Here is a 23731-nt window from a genome sequence, read left to right on the forward strand (position 1 = left end):
AGACCCTCCACTCTAAAGTTTAATGATTGACATTATTTTTAGTCCCAAAGATGAAGCTTGGGGTCCTGAGGATGGCAAAATGAGTTAACAACAAACTAAACTTCAAGAAAGAGGTGCACATCAATGATAGTGTGAGGGTGCTCTCTGAGAAGAGAGACAAAATGAACACAAACAGATTAAAATACATGCAACAGACAGAACAGCTGCTGAGACAAGCAAGAGGGACTTAAAGGTCCATAAATGAGCAAAAAGAGAAGCAAAGCTAGAAGCAGATGCAGGACACACTAAAACAGATGCAAAAGAAAAAAAAAAAACAATTGTAATGATAAGACCAGAACTCATGTAAATCCAAACAGACAGAGGGAAACCAGACAAAAATATACAAAATTAACAAAATTAGATGCAGAAACAGTGGAAACTGAGGAGAAACGACTGATAAGGCACACCATGAATAGCACTGCAAATAACATGTACGGTTAACATTTACACAAAAACGATCCAGAACTAAGATCAGATAGGCTGATGGAGGTCATTCTGTTTTCTTCATTGTTAATCCAGTGCACTGTTGGGTGGGGCTGCCGGAGCCTGGAAAGGTGTGGCAAACCTGGACAGGTCCTCCTGTCCATCACAGACTGAAACGGACTAAAATGAAATGCAAAATGCAAAATGCTCTTCAGTGGGGCAGACAGACACACAATGAACAAAATTTACAGTACAACCACAAAAAAACCGACTGAAACATTCTGTCTTCAGGTAAATTAATTTATTAAGTTTGTTCTTTGAGTAAATTGGCAGAAAATAAACAGAAAACAGAATTTTGTATGAAGCAAAAATGATCACAAAGGCAAAAAAAAACAGCATTCAAGTCTCCAAGTGCAAACTAGCAAATAGATGCAAAATATCCACAGAGAGACTCCAACTGTGCAGAATCCACAAGCAGAACTGATTCTGCTGCAAAAGCTTTGTGGCTGGAAACGGGACAGAGTTGGTCCCCAAACGATATGTAAAGGTAAAAGGCAGAAGGTGAGAGGAAACTCAAGCTCATTGTTGGTTGTCATTAAGTGGTAGAAGCTTCACATGACTGTGTGTGTGTGTGTGTGTGTGTGTGTGTGTGTGTGTGTGTGTGTGTGTGTATTTATCTGTGACCCCATTAACTCCCGTTAGCTTTGAGGTCCCCTGTAAATTCACCTTTTGTTTGGCTTAAACCCTCACTGAAAGCAGCTCAAAAACCCCTCCACAAACAGTGTGTGTGTGTGTGTGTGTGGTTAAAAGCAGGATGTAACTGATCTGCTGACCTGCATGTTGCTAGATAAGGATCAGAGTGGAGGAAGACAAATACCAAACACTCTGGTGAGGACAAACTCTGTGTGTGTGTGTGTGTGTGTGTGTGTGTGTGTGTGTGTGTGTGTGTGTGTGTGTGTGTGTGTGTGTGTGTGTGTGTGTGAATTAAATAAACATTCTTACCAAATTTAATTTACAGCCAAACACAGAAACTATTGTCTGCAGCTGCTGCAACTTCAAGAACATTAAAGTGTGTTTTTTGTTCACTGTCGAATCAGATTCTCTGATTGTGCTAACGACAGCTGCGTGTTTGTCTGCATCACATCGACATGAAGCATCTAAAATTATGAGACTGTTTCAACATGTAAGAGAAAAATCCTTCTCACTCCCAGTTTATCACATACTGGCTCTCATTTAATGAACTGGGTTCTCCTCCGCATCAGCAGGCAGGTGGGATGGCGCTGGCGTAGACCACAGGACAAGTTTGGGCTTTGGCTGTTGGTTTACTTTCGTGAAGAGGTTGTCCTCAGTGATCCTTCTGTGATATTTTTGTGTAGCTCAATCTCCGCCATTCTTTGCGCGCGAGGGGGTGGGGGGGGGGGGTGGGGGGGGGGGGTGGGGGGGAGGGGGTTGGTGCACTGAAACAAACCAAAGAAAAACTTTTAAAATTTAAAAAGCCACCATGGTCACACCAAATTTGGGTTTTACTTTATATTTTTAACCTTTAAGTCTCAGGTGGAGCGGTTAAGCTGCTCCTATTGTCCTATCCTTTTGTTTGTGTCCTGTGGAGGACGGACTAATCATTTCAAGGCTGATGGAAGCCACAGTTCAGACTCTCTATATGTTGCCTTTGTCTTTATTAGTCCGATAACTCTTTTCACCTTCATGTTCTTTTCTTGGAACCTGTCCTGGAAACCAGCCTGCTTGAATGTGGCCATGCCTCCGTAAGCGCCATCAGCCACTCTCTCCTGCCTTGGTCAGCTTCTCTGTTCTCTGCAGAGGAAACGGCTCAGCTGCTTCCCACTCTCCACCTGTGAACTTCTATTCACCTTGGGTTTTTTTTTTTTCGCCAGGTCAGTACTCCTCCTAGACTCCAATCCTCACTCCTGGCAAGTAAGACTTTTGCCTTTGATCACAAACAACATGCAAAAAACCAGCCAACCCCTTCGTGACCATTTGGAAGCTTTTACTCCAGCAGTGCTCCTGGTCCAGCTACTTTGGAGAACTGGTTTTATACAAAGACTTTTGAGTTTCAAACATTTCAAACTGCCGACAGTCTGTTATCTGAGTCTGTGTTTAGCCTAATTATGAAAATTGTAATAGAAGCTGAAATATCCTCACCTAAAGATGATTAGTGTTATTGAACTGCTTTGGTCAGAGTTCCTTATTCTGTCTTTCCATTGAAACAATGTTCAGATGACACTTTAATCAAAGGCTTATCCTAAATCAATCTGCAGCCATTGTTCACCTGTTACACTCATGCCCGTGCCTCAGTAACAGAACATTGCTGACTAAGCAGTCCTGCAATTGTGGCAAACGTGGCATCAGACCAACACGACAGAGTCAGGAGTCAGACTGTTATTCTAATCACAGAGAGGGTTTCTCAGAGTCAGATCATGGCTATACTTATAGCAGAAATCAGAGAAGAGAACTGAGGGATAGGAAAGGAACTTCATCCTAATAACACAGTCTGCTAAAGAAAGGAGCAAAGACTGACTGTTTGCTAGCTGAAGCAGCTTTAAGGTGACGTGGATGTCTTTAGTGAAAAAGCATCATCATGAGTTGATTTTGAAACAAAATCAAATCAAAGAAAAAAATCTTTTAAAAATATGGTTCATGTTCTAGAAACCAGTCTGAGCTTTGAGACACGGAGCTTTGTTATCCTACTGAAGACACTGCACTGAGGTCATAAAAGATGGGCGTGGTCAGCAGCAGCACTCGGGCATGCTGTGGAGCAGCAGCCTGTACACTGACACAGGCATGATGGCTCCATGTTTTAAACGCCGAGCTGACCATCTGAGACTCATTAGACCACAAAACGTTTTTGTGAGTCTGTGTGAGCTGTAGCCTCAGTTTCCTGTTCTTAGCTGACAGCAGTGGCACCCGGTGTGGTCTTCTGCTACTGTTGTCATCAGCTTGAGGGTTCAGAGATGCTCTTCTACAGACCTCGGTTGTAACAAGTGCTATTTGAGTTTCTGTTGCCTTCCTATCAACTTGACACGGTTGGACCTCTGCCATCCACAAAGCATTTGTACTCTGATATTTGTATTAACGAGAAGCCGAACAGGTGTACCTAATGAAGTGGCCATTAAATGCAAACCGTATGACCTCTGATGCCTGGTGTCCACATGCTGTGGTCGGTGTTTAAGTGAAGCCACGTTACCTTTTCTGGTTAAAATGCTGCTGCCAAAGTAAAACACTTCCTGTCTGAGATTAGCCCAGAAACAAGTGGTCTGCAGCTGCATCTCACACACACACACTTTTTTTTTGAAGGTGGTGTGACACTCGACTGCACTCTAAAACATAGATCCTGCTGTGTGTGGCCAACGCGTCAGACTGCAGGGGAAGGCGAGAAGAAACCTCGCTGAGCTTTTTATTCTGTGCTGATCATCTTTCTGATCTGAACCCTGTGTCTCCTTCATCACTGCTGAAACCACAAAAGAAGAACTTCATGAACATTTTCCAGACCATGGAGGCTGATTTTCATCGGTAGCTCACCAGCTTCAAAGACCCAGATGCAGCAGGCAGGCAGGAAACACATGTGGAGACTTCTCTTTTAACCCGTTCTTGCACAGTCTCATGAATCTTTCATTCCATTGGGTTTTTTCTGGATGTAAACTCAGTGGTGTTGGTCCACTCTATGCTGGGCTGTTTGCTTCGTGTGTAATTCCTCACTTTCCTCCTTTTGTTTCCAGTATTCTTTAGCGTTTCCTGTTAACATTCACTGCTGCCGTGACTTCAACACTAAGTGGGTTTGTTTGGGTCAAAATAAAGAAAGCGGGTAATTTCTATTGTTCTGCGTTCTTGAATGTGAGTTACACATTTAGTTTCCTGCAGTGAGAAGCAGATTAAAAATGCCCAAAGCTGACTCTTGGTCTTGACAGTTAAATCAGCAAAATTCAGTCTCAGCAAAAATAACTATGAAGCATTTTTATCATCATCTGTTACTGCTGCAGGTCTACACGTGACTCTTTAATGTGAACGCTCAGGAAATGTTTGGATGTGAAATGCTGCCATCTTGTGGGAAAACACAAAAGCACACATAAAAGCTGCAGTGCCCCGTGTTCAGAGATGATCACATGTCCAAAGCGAGTCCCAAAGAGCTTCTGAACCGGTCAACAACGGTTGACCTGGTGACCCGTAAATGTTTGGTGTGGCAGAGTTCACGAGGTTAGAGGAAGCCCAATGACAGTCAGTGCGTGCTGTTCATCTAATAGATCTTTGCCGCTTTGAGGTGTGTCTCCTGCTGCAGTCTTAATTCTTCTCCACAATGATGCAAAGCAGAGGCCGAATGGCGGCCTGCGTCTCCCTCATCTGGGAGGAGCCAATTCACTGTAGAGGACCAACTCCTGTAGCAACCTTACCTCTACCTAACAGAAACATCCTCTGAACTTTGTTTTAGTCATCGTGAACTAGGGCTGTGCGATATGACCAAAATCTCATATCCCGATATAAAACACCTATCGTCCGATAACGATATAAATCACAAAAATTTAACATTATCTGTAAATTCTGTGAATCTCGGGCAGCTGAAGTGTTTCCAGCTGGGCATCGTGTGTCTGGTGTCGAGTGTTTTACTGATGCATGAAACTACACATTTTTAGACATAAGTGGTAATGGCTGCCGTTTTCTTTGCGAGTATTTATTACACAGCGTGTTGCGGGGAAAAGCCTGTTCTAACGTTTGAGTCTAAGGTTTATTTTTTAGCACCTGACAGCTCTTTTTTGCTTGTCATCGGTAAATACTCTGCATACTCTTTCACGTGATTCAGTTTATTTTGAAAAGTCTCAAAGATCTTGAGCTTTATTGTGAAAGGTTTATGTGGAAAATAAACAAGCGGACACGTGATGGTTTTACCATCTTGTTGCTAACAACAATGCATAAAAACAGGCGCTTGTCCATCCATAGTATGGTTATATTAAATATAAGAGAAAGAGAGAACTTTAAGAAATTAATATAGCCACTACAGTGACCATCAAAACGATGAAAAAAATATTGCCATAAACAGTTTATTTTGCAACACCACGAAACAAACGATAGCATTAAATGAAACATTAGTCGTTTTTATCATCATCCGATATATATCGTTATATCGAACAGCCCTATCGTTAACCTTTTTTTCTGAGGTAATTGATTTTACTGCACCAGAAAAGCATGAATAGCTTATGTGATAAAGTTTATTTAAAGCTGTGTTGAATCAGTCAAATGTATAACAGCAACATTTCTCTGTGATCATCACACAAGAAAAATTTGAACTCTGATTTACATGAATCAAAGAAAGAATGAATCAGGCACTTAGCAACAACAAAGAGTTTAAAAAAAAAAAAACCAAAAAAAAAAAAAACCCATAGTGATAACAACAATAATAATACTAATAATAAGGTCATTCACAATAACTGAACAGTCAAAACTGGCTCCCAGTTAAAATAACACATGTGACATTATCCCAAAAAAGAAAAAAAAAAAAAAAAAAAAAAAAAAAAAAAGCACAGAATGTTTAAAAATAAGAAATAAATTAGACAAATGTTAGCAGGTTTTTAGACAGTAGCACTAAAATTCAGTGAGCTGCAACATCATTTTGTTCCAAGTTTTGTCATGAGGACCGCTGACGGCTGAATTATGAAGAAATCATAAACAGACAGCCATCCCCTCCATCTTACAGTCTTTATTATTACAGGAGCAAGAGCTCCAGTGGTTATTCTTTATGTTAATGGTGACAGGTTTAGTTCCTCAGGACACATGAAACCAGTCAGACCTTTGGGGACTGACTGAGGTGCAGGACTGGTTGAATAACTGAAGGTTGAGATTTAGTTTTGCTTTAAGCTCCACTTGAGTCTAAAGAGATTGGTTTCTATTATTTCATTAAGAGTATTCATGTGATTTATTTCAGCATATTTATGCATCTCTGTCATCCATGTTTTAATCTATTTTCCTTCATATGAGCAGATCATTTCATACCTGTGATAATAATAACGTCATATTTCGACATAAAGGCTTCGCTTTTTCCTAATTAGTTTTTCTGTTACTGCAGGAGATGAAAACTATAAAAAGTTGATGAACAACAGGAACTTCAGTAGCTTTTCCAGCAATTAAAAGTAGTTTTAATAAAATTTCAGCTCCTGTAAAATCGTTCTCAATGGTTAAAAAGCACGATAAGAGGTCCAGCAGATACAGTGACGCAGTTTGTGTTCATACAGAGTGAAAGAAGAGCAGCTTGGATGCATCTTAACGTGGAGAAAACCTGTAATTTCACTAAAGAGAATGTTTCAGTGCATCACTGCGCCTGGTTTCGTACATTGCTGCAGGAGCTCATGTTCTGTGCGTTTCATCCCATAAAACCTGTTTTTGTTGTCTTTTCTTCTGATTATTATCCCACATCTCCCCTCCCTCATTGGTGAAAACTTTTTTCATTTCCCAGTTTTAAAACCATGAGGCTCCGGCTGACGGCTCAGTCTGAGTGGATGGAGAGCGTGACTTTGAGGCAGCCCAGCTCTTTGCCCTGACTGCCGAAGACCCCCTGAACCCGGTAGTCCCCGTTAGTCAGCCAGTAGGGCAGATCGATGTTGGGCAGGTAGAAGATTGACTGTGGCAACGTGTATGAACCCTGAGAACAGAGAGGGAGAGTCATGGTGTTTCATCATGTTTAAAGGTCACAGAGCTCAGGGCTCATGTTTCATCCCTAAATGGTTTTCTACACGTTTCAATCTCAGCTACTGAGAAGTGATCTGATTTGAAATCAAAGACTTACAGCTTTGAAGGGGCAGTGGCAGGGTAGGCCGTAGGTGTGAAGCGGTTCGGGACAGTCCTGACCGGGCGGGATCAGCTGGCTCAGGATATCGCAGGCATCCTTATAGTGACAACTGCCCACCTCATCCAGACAGGGCACCTTCACCCAGAAACCTGCCACCTCCTTCTCCAGAGTTACATTTAGCTAAAGATTGAGAGGAGACAGAGAAACAGCAGCACATGTGTTAAAAATGCTGCAGCGTCACCAGCGCCGTGCCGCAACCTTAATCCTGTTGAGAGGAAACGGTGATACCCGACATACTTCCATATACCTTTATCATAGCTAACGTGCAAGTGCTAGGTATTTGGTTTTTAACTTAAATCTACAAATCTGCAGGAAGCTTCAGTTTATTGCCTCAGTATGTGCAGAGTTTTGAAACTCCAGTTTCCTCAGCTCTCCACATAGCAGGTTCCTTCATCAGCGTGAACAAGACGCAACAACAGCCACATAAGCATGTCAGAATTATTTTCAATTTTACAAAAAGCATCATAAAAATAAGATAAAATAAAGAAAAACATCAGCAGGTTGAAGCAAACGTAAAAACTAAAAGTGGCCAAACATGATGCAGTGACCTTTGATTTGGTGAAGGTAGAATAGAACTCCTCGTCACCACAATCGCCTCAGGTTAATTACCCACTGCAGCAAATCCAAGAACTCTAAAAGAAATTCTAGGAGACCTCGAAGAGGATCATAATCAGAGTTTTACAGTTCATGCTTATCACTGCACATGTGACAAAGAACAAGTTCTGCTGAGTGATAAAGTTTCTTTTCCCGTTTCAGACGCATGATTGCCGCTTTACAGCTGGAAAGGAAAAAAACAAAAAACAAAAAAAAAAAAAAAAAAAAAAAAAAAAACACAAAACCTCCAAGTGCCTCTCACATCCTTAAACACACCATCACCACTACATCATGTTACACTACTCATTATATTACCTTCTAGCTGCTCTGTAATAAACTGTGACATAATCACCAAAAAAACAATAAAAACCTGAGGCCCCACACGACACAAATTCCCATCCTAATAAGGACACACACACCATCTTAGTTTTCAAATATGAACATGGAGCAAAGATGAAAAACAGCAGGCTTCAAAGCAATCGTCATGGCGATTCTACTTTAGAAACAGACTGCTCACACTGTAACAGGATCACTGTTATCTGCTGAAGATCAGGTGTAGCTGTGGGTTGTCTTTGTGTTAGAACGGTGTGTGTCTGCGTCAGCAGTATAATCCAGATAATTCACAGTTTGAATTTTACCGTCACGCTCTTGTCCTTTCATGTGATAAAAATAAAAGTAATGTCCACCATCGTCGTCCTCCCTGCACACAAACTGAAATCAGCTGATCGTAGCGACGTATGCATGAAGAAAACAACGTGGTTGGTGGTGTTTTGTCTCTCTCTTGGTTCGCAGTGCAGGTAAAGAACTTTGGTCACACAAGTAACCACATAATTGTAACTGTGTGATGTGATTACTGACTTTAGTCCAGTAGCTCATTATATTACTGTGATCCTGAAGAATGTAATGTGTCACTGTGTATCAATCATACACTGCAGTTTTTAATATTGCTGTTAAACATTAGAATATGGCTGTGTCTAGTTTGCAGAATGATTTAAATTTAAAAATCTTAAACCTGTAAAAATAAATGACAGCCCTGATCCGGGGGGTGTCCGTGTGTAGGCCTCACAGGAGGCAACTGGTTGTCTATTTAGTTATTTATTTGGTTAATATGTGTACAAATAAACCGATTGAGGAATGAAAGAAAAGAAAACTGAATAAAATCCAATAAAACCTGACTGCTCTGTGCCATCAGGTGTTTCTTCTAAATGCTTTATATATCTTGGCAAACCGGACAGTATTTTTATTCCTCTGTATCAAACACAGATTGGAAACAGGAAGTGGTTTTCATGCGTGCTTCTAAGTAAAGTTGAAATATATAAAGTAATAATACCTTTCTAATATTTCTGTCTCCTCATTCTGATGATATTAGCTCATTCATCTCTTTATTTGGCGCATGTGACCATGCTTCACAGACAAGCTTCTGTTTTCAGTGTACCATGTAACCCAAACAACATTCTTTGTTTAATTTCATTTTCCAAGATTAAAGACTAATCAACGGCTTCAAGTCTACACCACAAGTTGCACACACATTCTGTAGATATAGATATATACATGAAAACTTGATGTTTTTTAATTTTGTTTAAAAGTTTCTTATTTCTCTTGTTATTTTTGAATGTTCAAAATAAATTCTATCTATCTATCTATCTATCTATCTATCTATCTATCTCACAAATAGGGATGGGTATCGTCTAGGTTTTATCCAATACCAGTACCAAACCGGTACTTTTGAAATGGTGCTTAAATGAAGAACACAAACTTCGTCCAAAAACCTCTCATGTTTAGCTGGGTTTTTTTGTAAAAAGATAACAATCTTAGCCTTTTCTGCAGCTACAGTGGGGCAAAAAAGTATTTAGTCAGCCACCGATTGTGCAAGTTCCCCCACCTAAAATGATGACAGAGGTCAGTAATTTGCACCAGAGGTACACTTCAACTGTGAGAGACAGAATGTGAGGAGAGGAAAAAAAAAAAAAAAAAAAAAAAAAAAAAAAAAAATCCATGAATCCACATGGTAGGATTTGTAAAGAATTTATTCGTAAATCAGGGTGGAAAATAAGTATTTGGTCAATGACAAAAATACAACTCAATACTTTGTAACATAACCTTTGTTGGCAATAACAGAGGTCAAATGTTTACTATAGGTCTTTACCAGGTTTGCACACACAGTAGCTGGTATTTTGGCCCATTCCTCCATGCAGATCTTCTCGAGAGCAGTGATGTTTTGGGGCTGTCGCCGAGCAACACGGACTTTCAACTCCCGCCACAGATTTTCTATGGGGTTGAGGTCTGGAGACTGGCTAGGCCACTCCAGGACTTTCAAATGCTTTTTACGGAGCCACTCCTTTGTTGCCCGGGCGGTGTGTTTTGGATCATTGTCATGTTGGAAGACCCAGCCTCGTTTCAGCTTCAAAGTTCTCACTGATGGAAGGAGGTTTTGGCTCAAAATCTCACGATACATGGCCCCATTCATTCTGTCCTTAACACGGATCAGTCGTCCTGTCCCCTTGGCAGAAAAACAGCCCCATAGCATGATGTTTCCACCCCCATGCTTCACAGTAGGTATGGTGTTCTTGGGATGCAACTCAGTATTCTTCTTCCTCCAAACACAACGAGTTGAGTTTATACCAAAAAGTTCTACTTTGGTTTCATCTGACCACATGACATTCTCCCAATCCTCTGCTGTATCATCCATGTGCTCTCTGGCAAACTTCAGACGGGCCTGGACATGCACTGGCTTCAGCAGCGGAACACGTCTGGCACTGCGGGATTTGATTCCCTGCCGTTGTAGTGTGTTACTGATGGTGACCTTTGTTACTTTGGTCCCAGCTCTCTGCAGGTCATTCACCAGGTCCCCCCGTGTGGTTCTGGGATCTTTGCTCACCGTTCTCATGATCATTTTGACCCCACGGGATGAGATCTTGCGTGGAGCCCCAGATCAAGGGAGGTTATCAGTGGTCTTGTATGTCTTCCATTTTCTGATGATTGCTCCCACAGTTGATTTTTTTCACACCAAGCTGCTTGCCTATTGTAGATTCACTCTTCCCAGTCTGGTGCAGGTCTACAATACTTTTCCTGGTGTCCTTCGAAAGCTCTTTGGTCTTGGCCATGGCGGAGTTTGGAGTCTGACTGTTTGAGGCTGTGGACAGGTGTCTTTTATACAGATGATGAGTTCAAACAGGTGCCATTCATACAGGTAACGAGTGGGGACAGAAAAGCTTCTTACAGAAGACGTTACAGGTCTGTGAGAGCCAGAGATTTTCCTTGTTTGAGGTGACCAAATACTTATTTTCCACCCTAATTTACGAATAAATTCTTTACAAATCCTACCATGTGGATTCATGGATTTTTTTTTTTCACATTCTGTCTCTCACAGTTGAAGTGTACCTCTGGTGCAAATTACTGACCTCTGTCATCATTTTAAGTGGGGGAACTTGCACAATCGGTGGCTGACTAAATACTTTTTTGCCCCACTGTATAGGGGATTTATGGTATCACTCTTGGCTGGAAGCAGTGCTTAATCAATGGGGGGAAAAAAAAAAAAAAAAAAAAAAAAACAAAAAAAAAAAACCACCAACTTTGTCCAAAAACCTCTCATGTTTAGCCATTTCCACTTTTTCTTTGGTCATTTTAGCCTTTTTGGCCAGTTTGAAGGGAGTATCTGCCATCAAACAAGAAGACAGCCGCATGTAACTACGACAGTGTTTGCTAGTTCACCTTACGTGCATTAATTTAATAACGTGGTGAGCCTACTCAACGTAAATTACACACAAACAACATTAAGCTACTGACCCAGAGAAGAATGGCTGCTGCTGCTGCCATCATCATCAGTCATCATTTCTGCTACACTGTTAGGGCTAGGGGCCAGGACTCTCCTCTTCGAGTTTTTGGGGGATGTTGCTAACTCTGGGTCCGATAACAGGCACCACACCCACAATAGATGTGCTCGATGTGAGCTCTTGCAGCAAGCTATCAAATACGGTGCATTTCTCGGCTTTTAAAAAAAAAAAAACAAAAAAAAAAAAAAACGCTATGCGTCGCCAGGTGTTTCATCAGATTCAAGGTGTTACCTCCTTTGCACAGTATCACCTTAAAACACTTGTTGCAGGCTGCTGAGTTTGCATCTTTTGCTATGAAGTACAGCCAGACTTTGACCGCTTCGCTTTGGGCGTTTTTAATCTGTAGCTCTGCTCTAAAAGAACATATGTACCTGGGCCCGCCTACTACGCTTGCAAAGGTAAAATGATTGGCTAGAATCCAAAGTGTGTGACATCTCAGGAAAAAAAAAGCACCGAAATAAAGCACCGAAATGTGCGCTGCTTTTCGGTCTGGTTACTACCGTTTATGTCAGAACCAGTGCCATACCGGTACCCATCCCTACTCACAAGTGACTAAAACCAAGACCCTTTCACTCCACATAAACTTTAACTGTCAAAGTGAAAGTACACGTGGGCAATGAAACAATAAAACGAGGAGCTGTTTCCTCAGGGCCGAGGTCTAACTAAACTCAATAACTGTTCAAAAAATACTCAATAACTGTACTCGATTTAGGGATAGGCACACTTCATTGGGACTTTGTAGGATTCTGACAGAGAGTCAGACGACTTTTTGCTTTGCCAAATAATAAGAATATTATACCAGACAGTTAAACCACTGTTGAGTAACCTTGTGCCTGTTACTTAAGTTAACCCTGTGGAGGATGGCACTGCTATAAACTAGTCAGGTTTTTCCTAACATTTCAATACTTAACTAAAGGAATAAAGAGAAAGAATTTTGTCCGTTTCCATCAGCTCTAAGTTATTCAACCCACTCATTAATTAAAATCCATCAAGTTATTCACCTCAGTCAAGCATCAACAAAATATCCTCTATTTTGCCTGCAAAATACAAAGAGTTATAAGTAGAGCTGGGCGATAGAACGATAACGATATGTATTGCGATATAACTTTTTCTCGATCAAAAAATTAAACTATTGCGATAGACCTCGCCGCTCTTGTCCTCTTTAAAAAAAAAAAAAAAAGAACAGCCAATCCAAATTAAGTAGCGCAGAGCCGAACCAATCACAGCCGCAGCGTCGCGTCACGTGACTTGTTACGTACAGCACAAGTGCCAAGCCACACATGTGTATTTGTTTGGGAAGCAGCCAGCCGCCGTGCCGCCCGGGTAATGGAGGAAATGAGTGTGCCGACTAGAGAAAAATCAACCGAGAGCGTGACCGAAGGTTACCGAAAAGAAAATCGATGATGGTTCCAATGCCGGAGAGATTGTCGAACGGGAGAGCCATAGAAGTTCCTAGTGTGAAGGTATTTCGGCTATTTCAAGTCTGACAAAAAACAGTAGCGCGCACTATAAATTGTGCCGAAAGAAAGTCTGGAAATACAATAAACCGGTGCATGCTCAATCTCTGACTGGAAGCGCTAATTCGTCATTCGGCTTTTGTCAGACTAAAGTAACTGCTAAAACTGTTTGAAAAGCTAAGCTATACAACAAGGAGAGATTGAGAATTTCCTTTTAGTTCTCAGTTTATTTGATATTGACAAAAGTTAGTCAGTTTTGTCTGTTCTTCTGTAAAACAAACTAAGATTTATTTTTAGAATTAATATTTTGTTTCTAAGTGGAATTGACAATTTAGTCTGTTTTGTTTGTTCTATTTTGAAACTTAAACGCTTTAGCGGCAGCCTTTTGTGTAGTTTGCAATATTTGCCTTTATTTATCTGAAAAAGTCTCATGTTCCTTAAGTACATCTACCCTGTTGAACTTATTATGGGAAATAAATATTTAAGTCAAAACAAGCTGCTGATTATTTCACATTTTACTTGTGAGCAACGGCACATTAAAATCTTACAAATATAGTTATTTGGCTTATATCGTGATAGATATCGTTATCGCCTGAAATGGAAAAAACCTTATATCGCCCAGCTCTAGTTATAAGCAATATTAGGCACAGTTTTCTGATGAGTAGGAGACTCACAGTGCACATTTTAACCTTGAGATACTCGTTTGTGTTTGACCACCTGCCCAGGGTGTAGCCCACCTCTTGCCTGATGACAGCTGACAAAGGCTCCATCTCAGCTCAACCGGTTGATCCGGTTAATTTGCCTGTGTGTGTTTGGAACTTGTGAGTTTGTGAAGTGTGCTGAATGCAGCTCCCTCTAATGAAAAAAATTAAACAAAAACCATTTCAAACTGGGAGACATTTAAGCCCTTTGTTCACTGTGGCTGCGCTGAAAGGGAAGTGCTAAAACTAACAAAGTACCCTACTGCTTCCTTTAAAATCTGCTCCTTTTGATGTTAGTCATAAGTGAAAAATTATTTGTGAAACTCGACTGAAAGCATCCTCATGTCACTGCCATCCATAGATAAGCGTACTCACAGACAGAGGAGTGCCGAGTTCAACGGCCGTGGACCCAGAAGCGGAGGCTGTCAGATCACCTGGGATGGAGATTGGGTCTGGAGACATGGTGAGGGTCTTCAGCACAGCTGGAGCATCAGGCGGTCCGCAGTTCTTCCAGTCGAAACCCAAAACCTGCAAAATGCATAAAACTATGTTTAAACCTCAGATATTTCCCATCACGGTCAGAGCGTTCCCGCATTTCCGTACTCCAGGAAAATCAACTTGTCCAGACGTGAAAGCTGAGTGACGCAGTCCAAACAGACAGCAATCAAGGAATCATTGGATTCACGACTTTCATGTTTGTTTCTTGGATACTGCAGTGTTTTTCCTTTTCGTTTATTTATTTATTTATTTATCTCTCTCTAATGTTTCCATTGTGGATCCACTCTCTTCAGCTCAGTTTGTGTTTCCGGGTTTAGTTTAGAAGAGCTGTTACAGCTCGGTAGTCTCAACCCTGGACCTCGCCGAGCCCCCACACGCACGTGCAGTTTTAAGGCTCTACGACGACTCCGGCAGGTTTCACGGATGAACCGTCCACATTTAGTACGTGAGGTCCCCTAAAACAGCACGGTGGGAGCTTCGGTGTGGATAAATAAAACCCGTACAGAGGCTTTGGTACCCGGCGGAATTTGGCTCACCTGTACGTTCCTGACGTTCTTCCACCCGAAGGAGCCGCAGCTCACCTGAGCTAAAGCGGCAGCTACGAGCACCGTTACCGCCACACGTTTGTCCATCCTCACGTTTGTGGCACAGTTCCACAGTGCCTTTAAACAGAGCGTCGACGGCTTATACCTTGCAGCACTTCCGTATTTACGATCGCGCTGACTGTAGTCACGTGACGAAACAGCACGTCTTCTTCTTTATATTGTTTATTGGCGGTTGCCAAACAGCAAAATGGTGTATTACCGCCACCAACTGGTGTGGAGTGTGAACAGAAATGAAAAATAAATAAATAAATACAAAATTCAAATCCTAGCAAACAAATCGGTCTGCCTTAAAAATTAAATAAGGCCTGATAACTTTCACTTCTCGAGTTCTTACGAAATAAATCAACCAAGTCCAGTTTCACTTTCATATCAGCAAGCTTTTCGATCAGTTGTCTTCTTTCAGCATCATATTTCTGACAGTGCACTGAAACATGCTCTATTATTTCTTCTTCTCTATTGCAGTCACACTTACTGTACGATGTTTTCCTATTAAAAACAACATACTATTCAAACCAGTGTGCCCAAATCTGAGTCAGGATATAATCGTTTACTCTCTCCTGTTCCTTCCTGTGCTTCTCATTTCGCCTGTTTTCCTTTGGATTTTTCGCCTTTTCCTGTCTTCTTCCCATTGCTTTTGCGACCTTTCTTTCATTTTGTGCTGTATTTTGCTCTTAATCTCTGTCCTACTGCCCTTATCATTTCCCTTAACTCCATGATGCAGTGGTACCCATAAGACAGTGACCATAAACCCCACCATAGTAACTCTTTATAACTGTTTGGTGAATCTCCATCAGAACATCAGGTCTGCAATCTGAGTGACTGTCTAGCAAACTAGCCAATGATGAGCTAGGATCTGAGTGTATCACAGATCTCAGTGGTCTTGGATCTTCAATCCACTGGACAGCTAACAGTATTGAAACCATTCATCACATCCAACCTTTGTGGGGGGTTTAAACCAGGAATTAAACACTGCTGTGGAAATTCAATGGTGCTCAGATGTCAGAGTGAAATTTGGATAAAAAAAATTTAAAAAAAGATTTTTTTAAAGTTGTGTTTGTTCTCTGTGCAGTGAAATACATCCAAATGAACAAGTTGACTATTTTCTCAGTGAAGTAAGTATTTTTGACAAAGTCTGTTCAAAAGCAGCAGAAAAGATTTTTATTTTACATATAAAAACATCCGAACACAGAGAGACAATGCAGAAACAGGAGGGGAGAGCAGAGGTGGAGTCTCACACTCATGTACCTGACCTGGTCATGTGTGTCTCAGTTGATTGACTCTGAGCACAGTGTTTAAAGAACGTATTACCGTGGAAAATAAATAAATGATAATCAGCAGAAGCTTTTTCAATGCAAAAACAAAAACACTACAATATTCTTTCTGTGGTAACAGCAAAATCATTTTTCTACAGCATGGAATTAAATTACGTCCTGTATCTGCACCATAACGCCTGTAGATGTCGCTGTAGGACAGAATAGAAATTATCTAAAGTTTTTTTTTTCATTCAAACCTTTATTTAAACCTCAGTACAATACAAAATAGAATTAAACAGTACCGTATTAATGGTGTTGTACTTACAAAAAAATTGGATACTATAGACAACCAAATAAAAGAACAATTTTCAGAACCTACAATATAAATATGCTAGGAGGAAAGTAACCAATCAAGCCAAAGAATAAAGTGATTGAAAGATCTTGATTTTTTCACAAACACCAATAGTTTTTATAGCTTTTGGGTTAGTGGAGTTCTTAATTGAATTAAGATACTGTACAAGTTCAAAGGAGAATACATAAAAAGAGGGATGTCTTCCTAAACATTTGGACTTGTGAATATGAAATTTAGCCATTAAAATTAACAAGTTAATCATATATCTGTTATCAAAGTTGAATTGTCTTTGGTTTGTGTTGGTTTGTGTTTTGTGTCAGTTGAAGGGCTATGTCTGATGTTAATGTATCTGGTTTTGCTTCCCCTTGTCTCGCCTGATTTGCCCCAGCTGTGTTTCCCTCCTGTTACCCATTCCCTGATTGCTCCCTCTGTGTATTTAAGCCCTGTGTTTCTTTATGTCTGTGTCGTTATCTACCCTCATTTATGCTGTGTGGCCTGCCTGCTCGCTCATGTAAGTTTATTTGGATTGTTTTGTTACGTTTTGCCATCCAGCAATAAAAGCTGAGTTTTGAAATACACTTTTGCCTGCCGTGAGTCTGCACTTTGGGTCCTATTCCTAGTGATGGGCAGATGAAGCCCCATGAAGCACTGAAGCTTTTCATCCAATTGGTTCACCCCAACGCGAAGCTTCATGAAGCTTCATTTGCTCTAGCAGGACACCTACTGGACGTAAAAATAATAGCTGGCATGAATTTGAAGAGTGTGGCATTTTGCACACAGCCTGTAAATGTCAACAACAAAAGGAGTGTGTAAAACATGTATATTGTAGTGATGCAGTATACTGTGTATATTTATAGTGGCAGTATGGAAAATGATCATTTGGAAATGCTTGAAATGGAAATGATCATTTACTGTGAGGTGAGGTGTGGTTGGGGTGTGGACAGTGGTTGTGCTTTTGTAACGTTGAGGTATGGACAGCTACACACTGAGGCTTTGAGCCTCAGTCCTGCCTGTTCACATTTTATTCTGTAAAAACTAAATTTTCACTGCTTTTATAACCTTTAGTGGGGAGAACATAGCTAGGATTTAATGATTTAACAAATCTTTTGAATCCTTTGTCCTCCACAATGCTAAATGGCTGGGAGTCCTCAATCACCATGCTGACCAGGTCTTCATCTATTTGAGATTCTTCTCCTGAGGAAAGACAACAAAAACAAAGCACAAATATAAATATCACACACGTAACTTATAACAGTTGTATAATATTGTTATATCATTTAGTAACATTACTGCATCCTATATTATCATTGCATTTGATGGCTCACCTGGTCTTGCTCCACAATCGGTGTTCCCCTTATTCTCATGCAAAGCTCTGTAGTGCCTAAGCATGGATGAGGTGTTGTTGTTATATCCCAGCTCCCTGGCACATAGCAAACACTTCACCTTGTACAAAAGTACAGACAGCTTAACATAGGTTTTATTGCACCATCAGTATCATGACAATACATCTTCTGTAGAAATTTACATACCTTGTTGGGAGGAATAAGATCAAAATGTTCCCACACAGGGGAGGACATCCTCCTCTTCTTAGCCGGCTCCATTCTCTCCTGACTTTCTCTCCTCACTCTCATAAACCTCCAAACTGTCTCCAAACTCTCACTAAACGCAACTCTCCATCAAACACCCACATTTTGAATGAAGTCTGAGGGGTTTATATTGCTGTCATATCTCGCGACAAAGTTCAAACCACTTCATGAACCAGTCACGTGGTACAGCCGGGCAGCGAGGCTTCGGACGTCATCATTTTCAGCTCCTCCCATAAATGAAGCAAGCCTCGATACGCGCTTCGCGGAAACGCCCCCTCCAGTACTCGACACACGCTCCGAAGCCTCGATACAGAACGTCCCATCACTACCTATTCCTGCCTGCACACAGCGACTCCTGACAGTATCAATGTCTAAATTGAATTTGCTTTGAAGATAATCTTTAGAATGATAAATTCTGTGTATTAATTTATAAGAACTATCTTTAATTTTGTTGGTAATTAAAAACTGATTAGGGAGTCTCCAAACTTCGTTCCACATAATACCATCTGACAACCGGTTCCAGAAAAAAAATTACATATGGTACCGTGGTTATACTACTCTGAAATAAAGATCTGATAGATTTATTGTTTTAGATTGCTTAGAAAACCAAATCTTGCCAACAAAAGTTTGTATAGGAGATGCCAACAGCCTGTGGAATGAAGTGATATTAGGTTGATTCATAAACTGCATACAAACCCCTGATGGTATTGAGCCAAATACTTTTGTATAATAATGACGATTTATAGCTAAATTGAAACGTAAACAAAATTCTTCATAGGAGAAGCATACCATTTGAATCAAATAATTGGTTGACTAAAACAATGTTATTCCTAAACCAACTAAGAAGAAAGATTTTCTTTTAAATAAAATATCCTTGTTATTTGAGATATAATAATTGTGTGGACTAAAGTTATGCTTGTAAATAAGAGTCCATGCTAAAAAAGCTTGATGATGAAAAGCAGAGATTTTTATAGAGATTTTATCAATATCAAAATTACAGTTAAGGAAAAATTCAGTGCCACCTAACTTAGAAAACATGAACACGGGTATAGTATTCCAATTTGAAGTAGGATTAGTAATTATCTAAAATTCTTCATCAAATACCTAAAAACACAACGTGCAGAAGAAGTTGAGCTCGCAGCAGGAAGCATTAATTTTGTAAAACTGATGTGATTCAGCTTCAGTGGACACATGACACTCTGATAGTTACACTCATTGACTGTAGAAAACAATGGTTACACTGACGTGTTAATGTGGTTCTGTGGTTATTATTCAAATCATGTTTTTAATGTAAACCAGAAGTAAAATGATAGTTATGGTGTGTTAATACGACCATAACACACCACTTTAAATTTAAACACATCGATTTGAAGTTGTCCTTCACATGAATCTGATTTTTTTTTTTCTCCCATTAGAAACTGAACTATAAACAGCTGTAATGGGGGGAAAAAAAATACTTATGAATATTATTAGGGCAGTACTCAAGCCCAGACATTTTATAATCAAATAATAATCATGACCACAATAATAAAGAAGTGAAGAAAAGAACACAAAATAAAGAAAAAAAGCTTTAAACTTCAAAGCAGATGATGTCACACCAGAGTTTATTTAGAGGCATGTGTACTCAGCCCAACACTTATATCTATGAACGGTTTTCAAACGCTTTCTTTAACAAAGAGAGTAAATTCTCAGGAAACAAATACATATTCAAACACAACGGGCAATAACACAGCTAATCCAGACAGTGTCAGGAGTCATGTCTCAGCAAATGATGTGAGGCCACTCCTGGACCAATTGCTAAACACAGGAGCAGCGGCAGCACTTCCGGTCTGATAACGCAGAATACGCCACCACAAAGGATTTGTAATTTTGTAGAGAAAATCATCAACCTTTACTCGGTGTAGAACTGAGGTTTTGCCAGGACACTCCTGTCACTAGCAGAAAAACAAACTGAAAATGTCGCAAGAAATGTCACTGTCAATACTAATGTCGATAATGTTCACTTTAACAACTGGCAGTTAACCATCCCATTGTTTCAGGAGTAATGTATATCGATAACCTTGCATCGTTTTAAAACAAAGAAAAATACAGATACTTCAAGTTGACATCAAAAGTTTTTACGTTTTACACCCTAATTTCTATTTGTTTTCACTGTAAGTTGAATAAATACATGTTAGTTGTTATTCAGTTCAAACTGTGGGTAGAAAATGCTGTGTGACCTGTTCTCTAATGTTTGCCCCTTTTTGTTTTGTATAAGTTTCTCCTTTTTGTTATTTATTCCTGTAGCTGGTGTGGAATTCACTTTTTCACAAAATTATTTTAGCCCTCTATAGTGTTGATTTTAGTTTTTCACAGAAAAAACTTGTTTTAGATTTCAATTAATAACTTATCATTTTAACAAACAAGCCCTGCGACAGACTGGCGACCTGTCCAGGGTATACAGAATGTATTTTTAGTGACACAGGACACAAACAAGGAAGCAAGATGTATAATTAGGATTATTTATAATAAATATGAATTTATTACTGCAATTTCTTTAACCACAGAGAATAACTAAATCCTTCAGGATAATGTCACATCAATGCACTGAACTCACTATGTTATCCCTCTAACAGAGCCTCCAGATGTTCTCACTGTAATTTCCCCTCATGAATGAATTTATGCTTGCACTAATCTGAATGTTCGGGGGGAATCAAACGCATTTTACTCACAGTACTCAAGCTGACTTACCTTTGTTTGAATGACGGCGTACTCACAACGCGGAGGCTTAAAAACAGCCAAATCTTGTACCCAGTCCTATATAAATACATTTTAAAACTTATTTTAGCGCATATATTTTTTGTATATTTTGAAATACATTTCAAAATATCTATAGATATCTCTATCTCTCGCCCTATGACAGCTGGGATAGGCTCCAGCACCCCCCGCGACCCTGAAAAGGATAAGCGGATACATGAATGTGAGTCCCACAGCCTAAGTAAACTATCTATACACATAATGCTTACATAGCAAATGCTGGCAGTTGAAAAAGATAAATAAATGGTATAGAAGTCAAATGTGATTCCATGCACTAGTGACGTGGAATAAAAATTTGACCTTTGACCTTTAACTCGGGCTCGAATCATTTCCAGTCAGCTTTGATGGGATTCTGCAGCCACACACTGATCTATTTCCCACAAACACAGACTTCTGTCAACAATGAGCTTAAAGTGTCACATATTGCAGTTACTCTGCATCATGCATTGCTGATGATGTACTTTTTGAATACCACACAATCTTACAAGCAGGTGGGGCTGTCTCCATACATATAAGATCAAGATTACTTTGTGCCAAGAAGACAGGATGGATCCATGCTTTCATGTTGTTTATGTCAAATTCTGACCCCATCAATCTAACATCAGAGCTAAAATTGAGACTAATCAGATTAGATAACAGTTTTTCATTTCAAATATCTTTTATTAGAAGCAAGTATCTAGCTATATAGATAACAGTTTTTCAATCTTCTATTATCTAATATTGATAGACCTGCAGAATCTTACTCTTCTTTGGTGACAGAAGTGGCGCCCGGTGTGGTCTTCTGCAGCTGTAGCCGATCTGCTTCAAAGCTTGATGTGTTATACATTCTGAGATGCTCTTCTGCATTGATTGTAACAAGCTATGTTTTCTTCCCATCAGCTTGAAGCAATCAAATTGTTCTTATTTTACACAGAAAACTGCCACTGGATGTTGTCTCTTTTTCTAGTCTCTGTAAACTAGTGATGGTTATGTGGGAAAATCCCAGTATCAGCAGTTTCTGAAATACCTTAATCTTACAGAGAATATGATGATTTTATGGATAATTAAAGTCAGTCATATATCCACAAACACAACAAGCTGAAAGTCAGTGATGCTGCTCGGTTTGCAGTCCTGAATATCACGGCACAAGCAGGATTCACTGCACTGTTAATGTTAGCTATGTTATATCGTTGCCTCTGTTCGGTGGGGTCGAGCCAAACAGACTTTAACGTGTGTTTGAATGAGCTGACGGTTCACTCGTTAAGCTGAAAGAAAGATGCTTTAATCACAGGAGTCACACATGTGTCCACTCTACCATCTGGGAACTCTTCTTGTTTAGCACTCGTAATAACACAAACACTAAATCCTGCTTCTCTTGTGCTGTTTTGTAGCAGTGTATACACCTGAGACTGCCACCTGTCTGTTTGTCCTGCACTCTCTCTCTTTTTCTTTCTCTCTGTAATAAATGTATGAACATGTATTTATAAGTTACACTTGTGTTTGAATCCTGCAGCTTATCACACATTTGATTTCCATGTGTGACAACTGCAGGTGTCCAGAGTGAGGACAGACTGAGGGACCCACTGCTGCACATCACCTGTGAGGCTTTGCACCCCTGATGATCCACCAGGACAAACTCAGCAGTGTGTGAGGAAGAGGAGGAGGAAGAGCCAGCAGCAGCTGACAGATGGAGAGAATAGACAGACTGTTCCCTGTTTGTGAAGGACTGCTAGAAAAGTTTAAAATAACTAATTGTCTGTCCTGAATCAGTCTTATTAGGTAATGTTCAAATATTTTTACCATTCCAGTGTTTTCAGTGTGGGAGAAAGTACTCAGGGCCTTCAAGTTGAACACTATGAAAGGCAGCAACAAGTGTAATATTCAGAAACCTAAAGTATGTATCAGCAGCAGAATGGACCTAAAAAAAATGTTTGTTTCAGTTCTATGAAGCTTTGAGTATTTTGGATTAGTAGTACTGCTGTGTTTGTTGCATCATATTGCTGTAATTGTTTATATGCTTTATATATTCTGAGGTAAGTTGATCTATAGTGTTACATCATATTCTATAAGGATGTTATGTGTTTCTGCCCAGTTTGACCCATTTAGCAGAAGTCAGCCTGTTTAAGGCTCTGATATCTATTCTGTATGACTTAAAGCAGTTATGACATGGTCTGATTTTCTCACCCAATAAAGGACTATCTAATATATCAGTCTACTCTTCATTCTATCAGACACAGTTATCACAGCTTGTACATTTTGTTTTTACACATATGTAAGCATTGAGCCAAATTTAGTAATGCCAACATATTAAAAGAACAATATTTGTCTCTTATATATAACACATCTATATATACACTGTAAAATATGTTTGTCTTTGAGTGAAGATTTAAGGTAAAGGAAATTTTAATAAACACAACTTGAATCTCAGTATTTGACACAGAGTTAAAGTTCACTGCTGGTATAACTAAAAATGATTAATAGAATAACTTTAATATTGAAAATCTTTTGTTCATTTGTTTTTGTTTCTACATGAGCTTTGATCATTCTCTGTAAGATTAAGGTCAGCTATTGAACGGCGTATATTTTAAAGTAAAGGCTTTAAAACCAAATTAGTACAAACGTCACTAATGTCACATAACTTTGCCGACATGTGGCCAGCAGTAATGTTTTAATGTTCTTCGTTATTAAACATTTGCACATAAATAAGTGACATAATATTCAGTACTTAAAGTTTACTCTTCGGGAGCCCCTCATCCGCCGTGTTT

The 23731-nt window shown here is 39.8% G+C and overlaps 1 protein-coding gene across 1 annotated transcript; it reads right to left on the bottom strand.

Moving 5' to 3' along the window:
• Positions 1-5660: 5660 nt before the first annotated feature.
• gm2a (ganglioside GM2 activator) lies at positions 5661-15130 on the bottom strand. The gene is made up of 4 exons (XM_085286528.1): positions 14932-15130; positions 14273-14425; positions 7250-7432; positions 5661-7105 (listed from the first exon to the last, which is right to left on the bottom strand). Exons 1-4 carry the CDS (start codon positions 15025-15027, stop codon positions 6950-6952), a joined length of 588 nt encoding a protein of 195 aa, XP_085142654.1. The 5' UTR covers positions 15028-15130; the 3' UTR covers positions 5661-6949.
• Between the last annotated feature and the right edge of the window lie 8601 nt (positions 15131-23731).

This window comes from Mchenga conophoros, linkage group LG2, assembly GCF_057382185.1.
Source record: "Mchenga conophoros isolate Kocher_MC1m ecotype Shallow Benthic linkage group LG2, M_conophoros_male_GT1.1, whole genome shotgun sequence".
NCBI classification, from domain to species: domain Eukaryota; kingdom Metazoa; phylum Chordata; class Actinopteri; order Cichliformes; family Cichlidae; genus Mchenga; species Mchenga conophoros.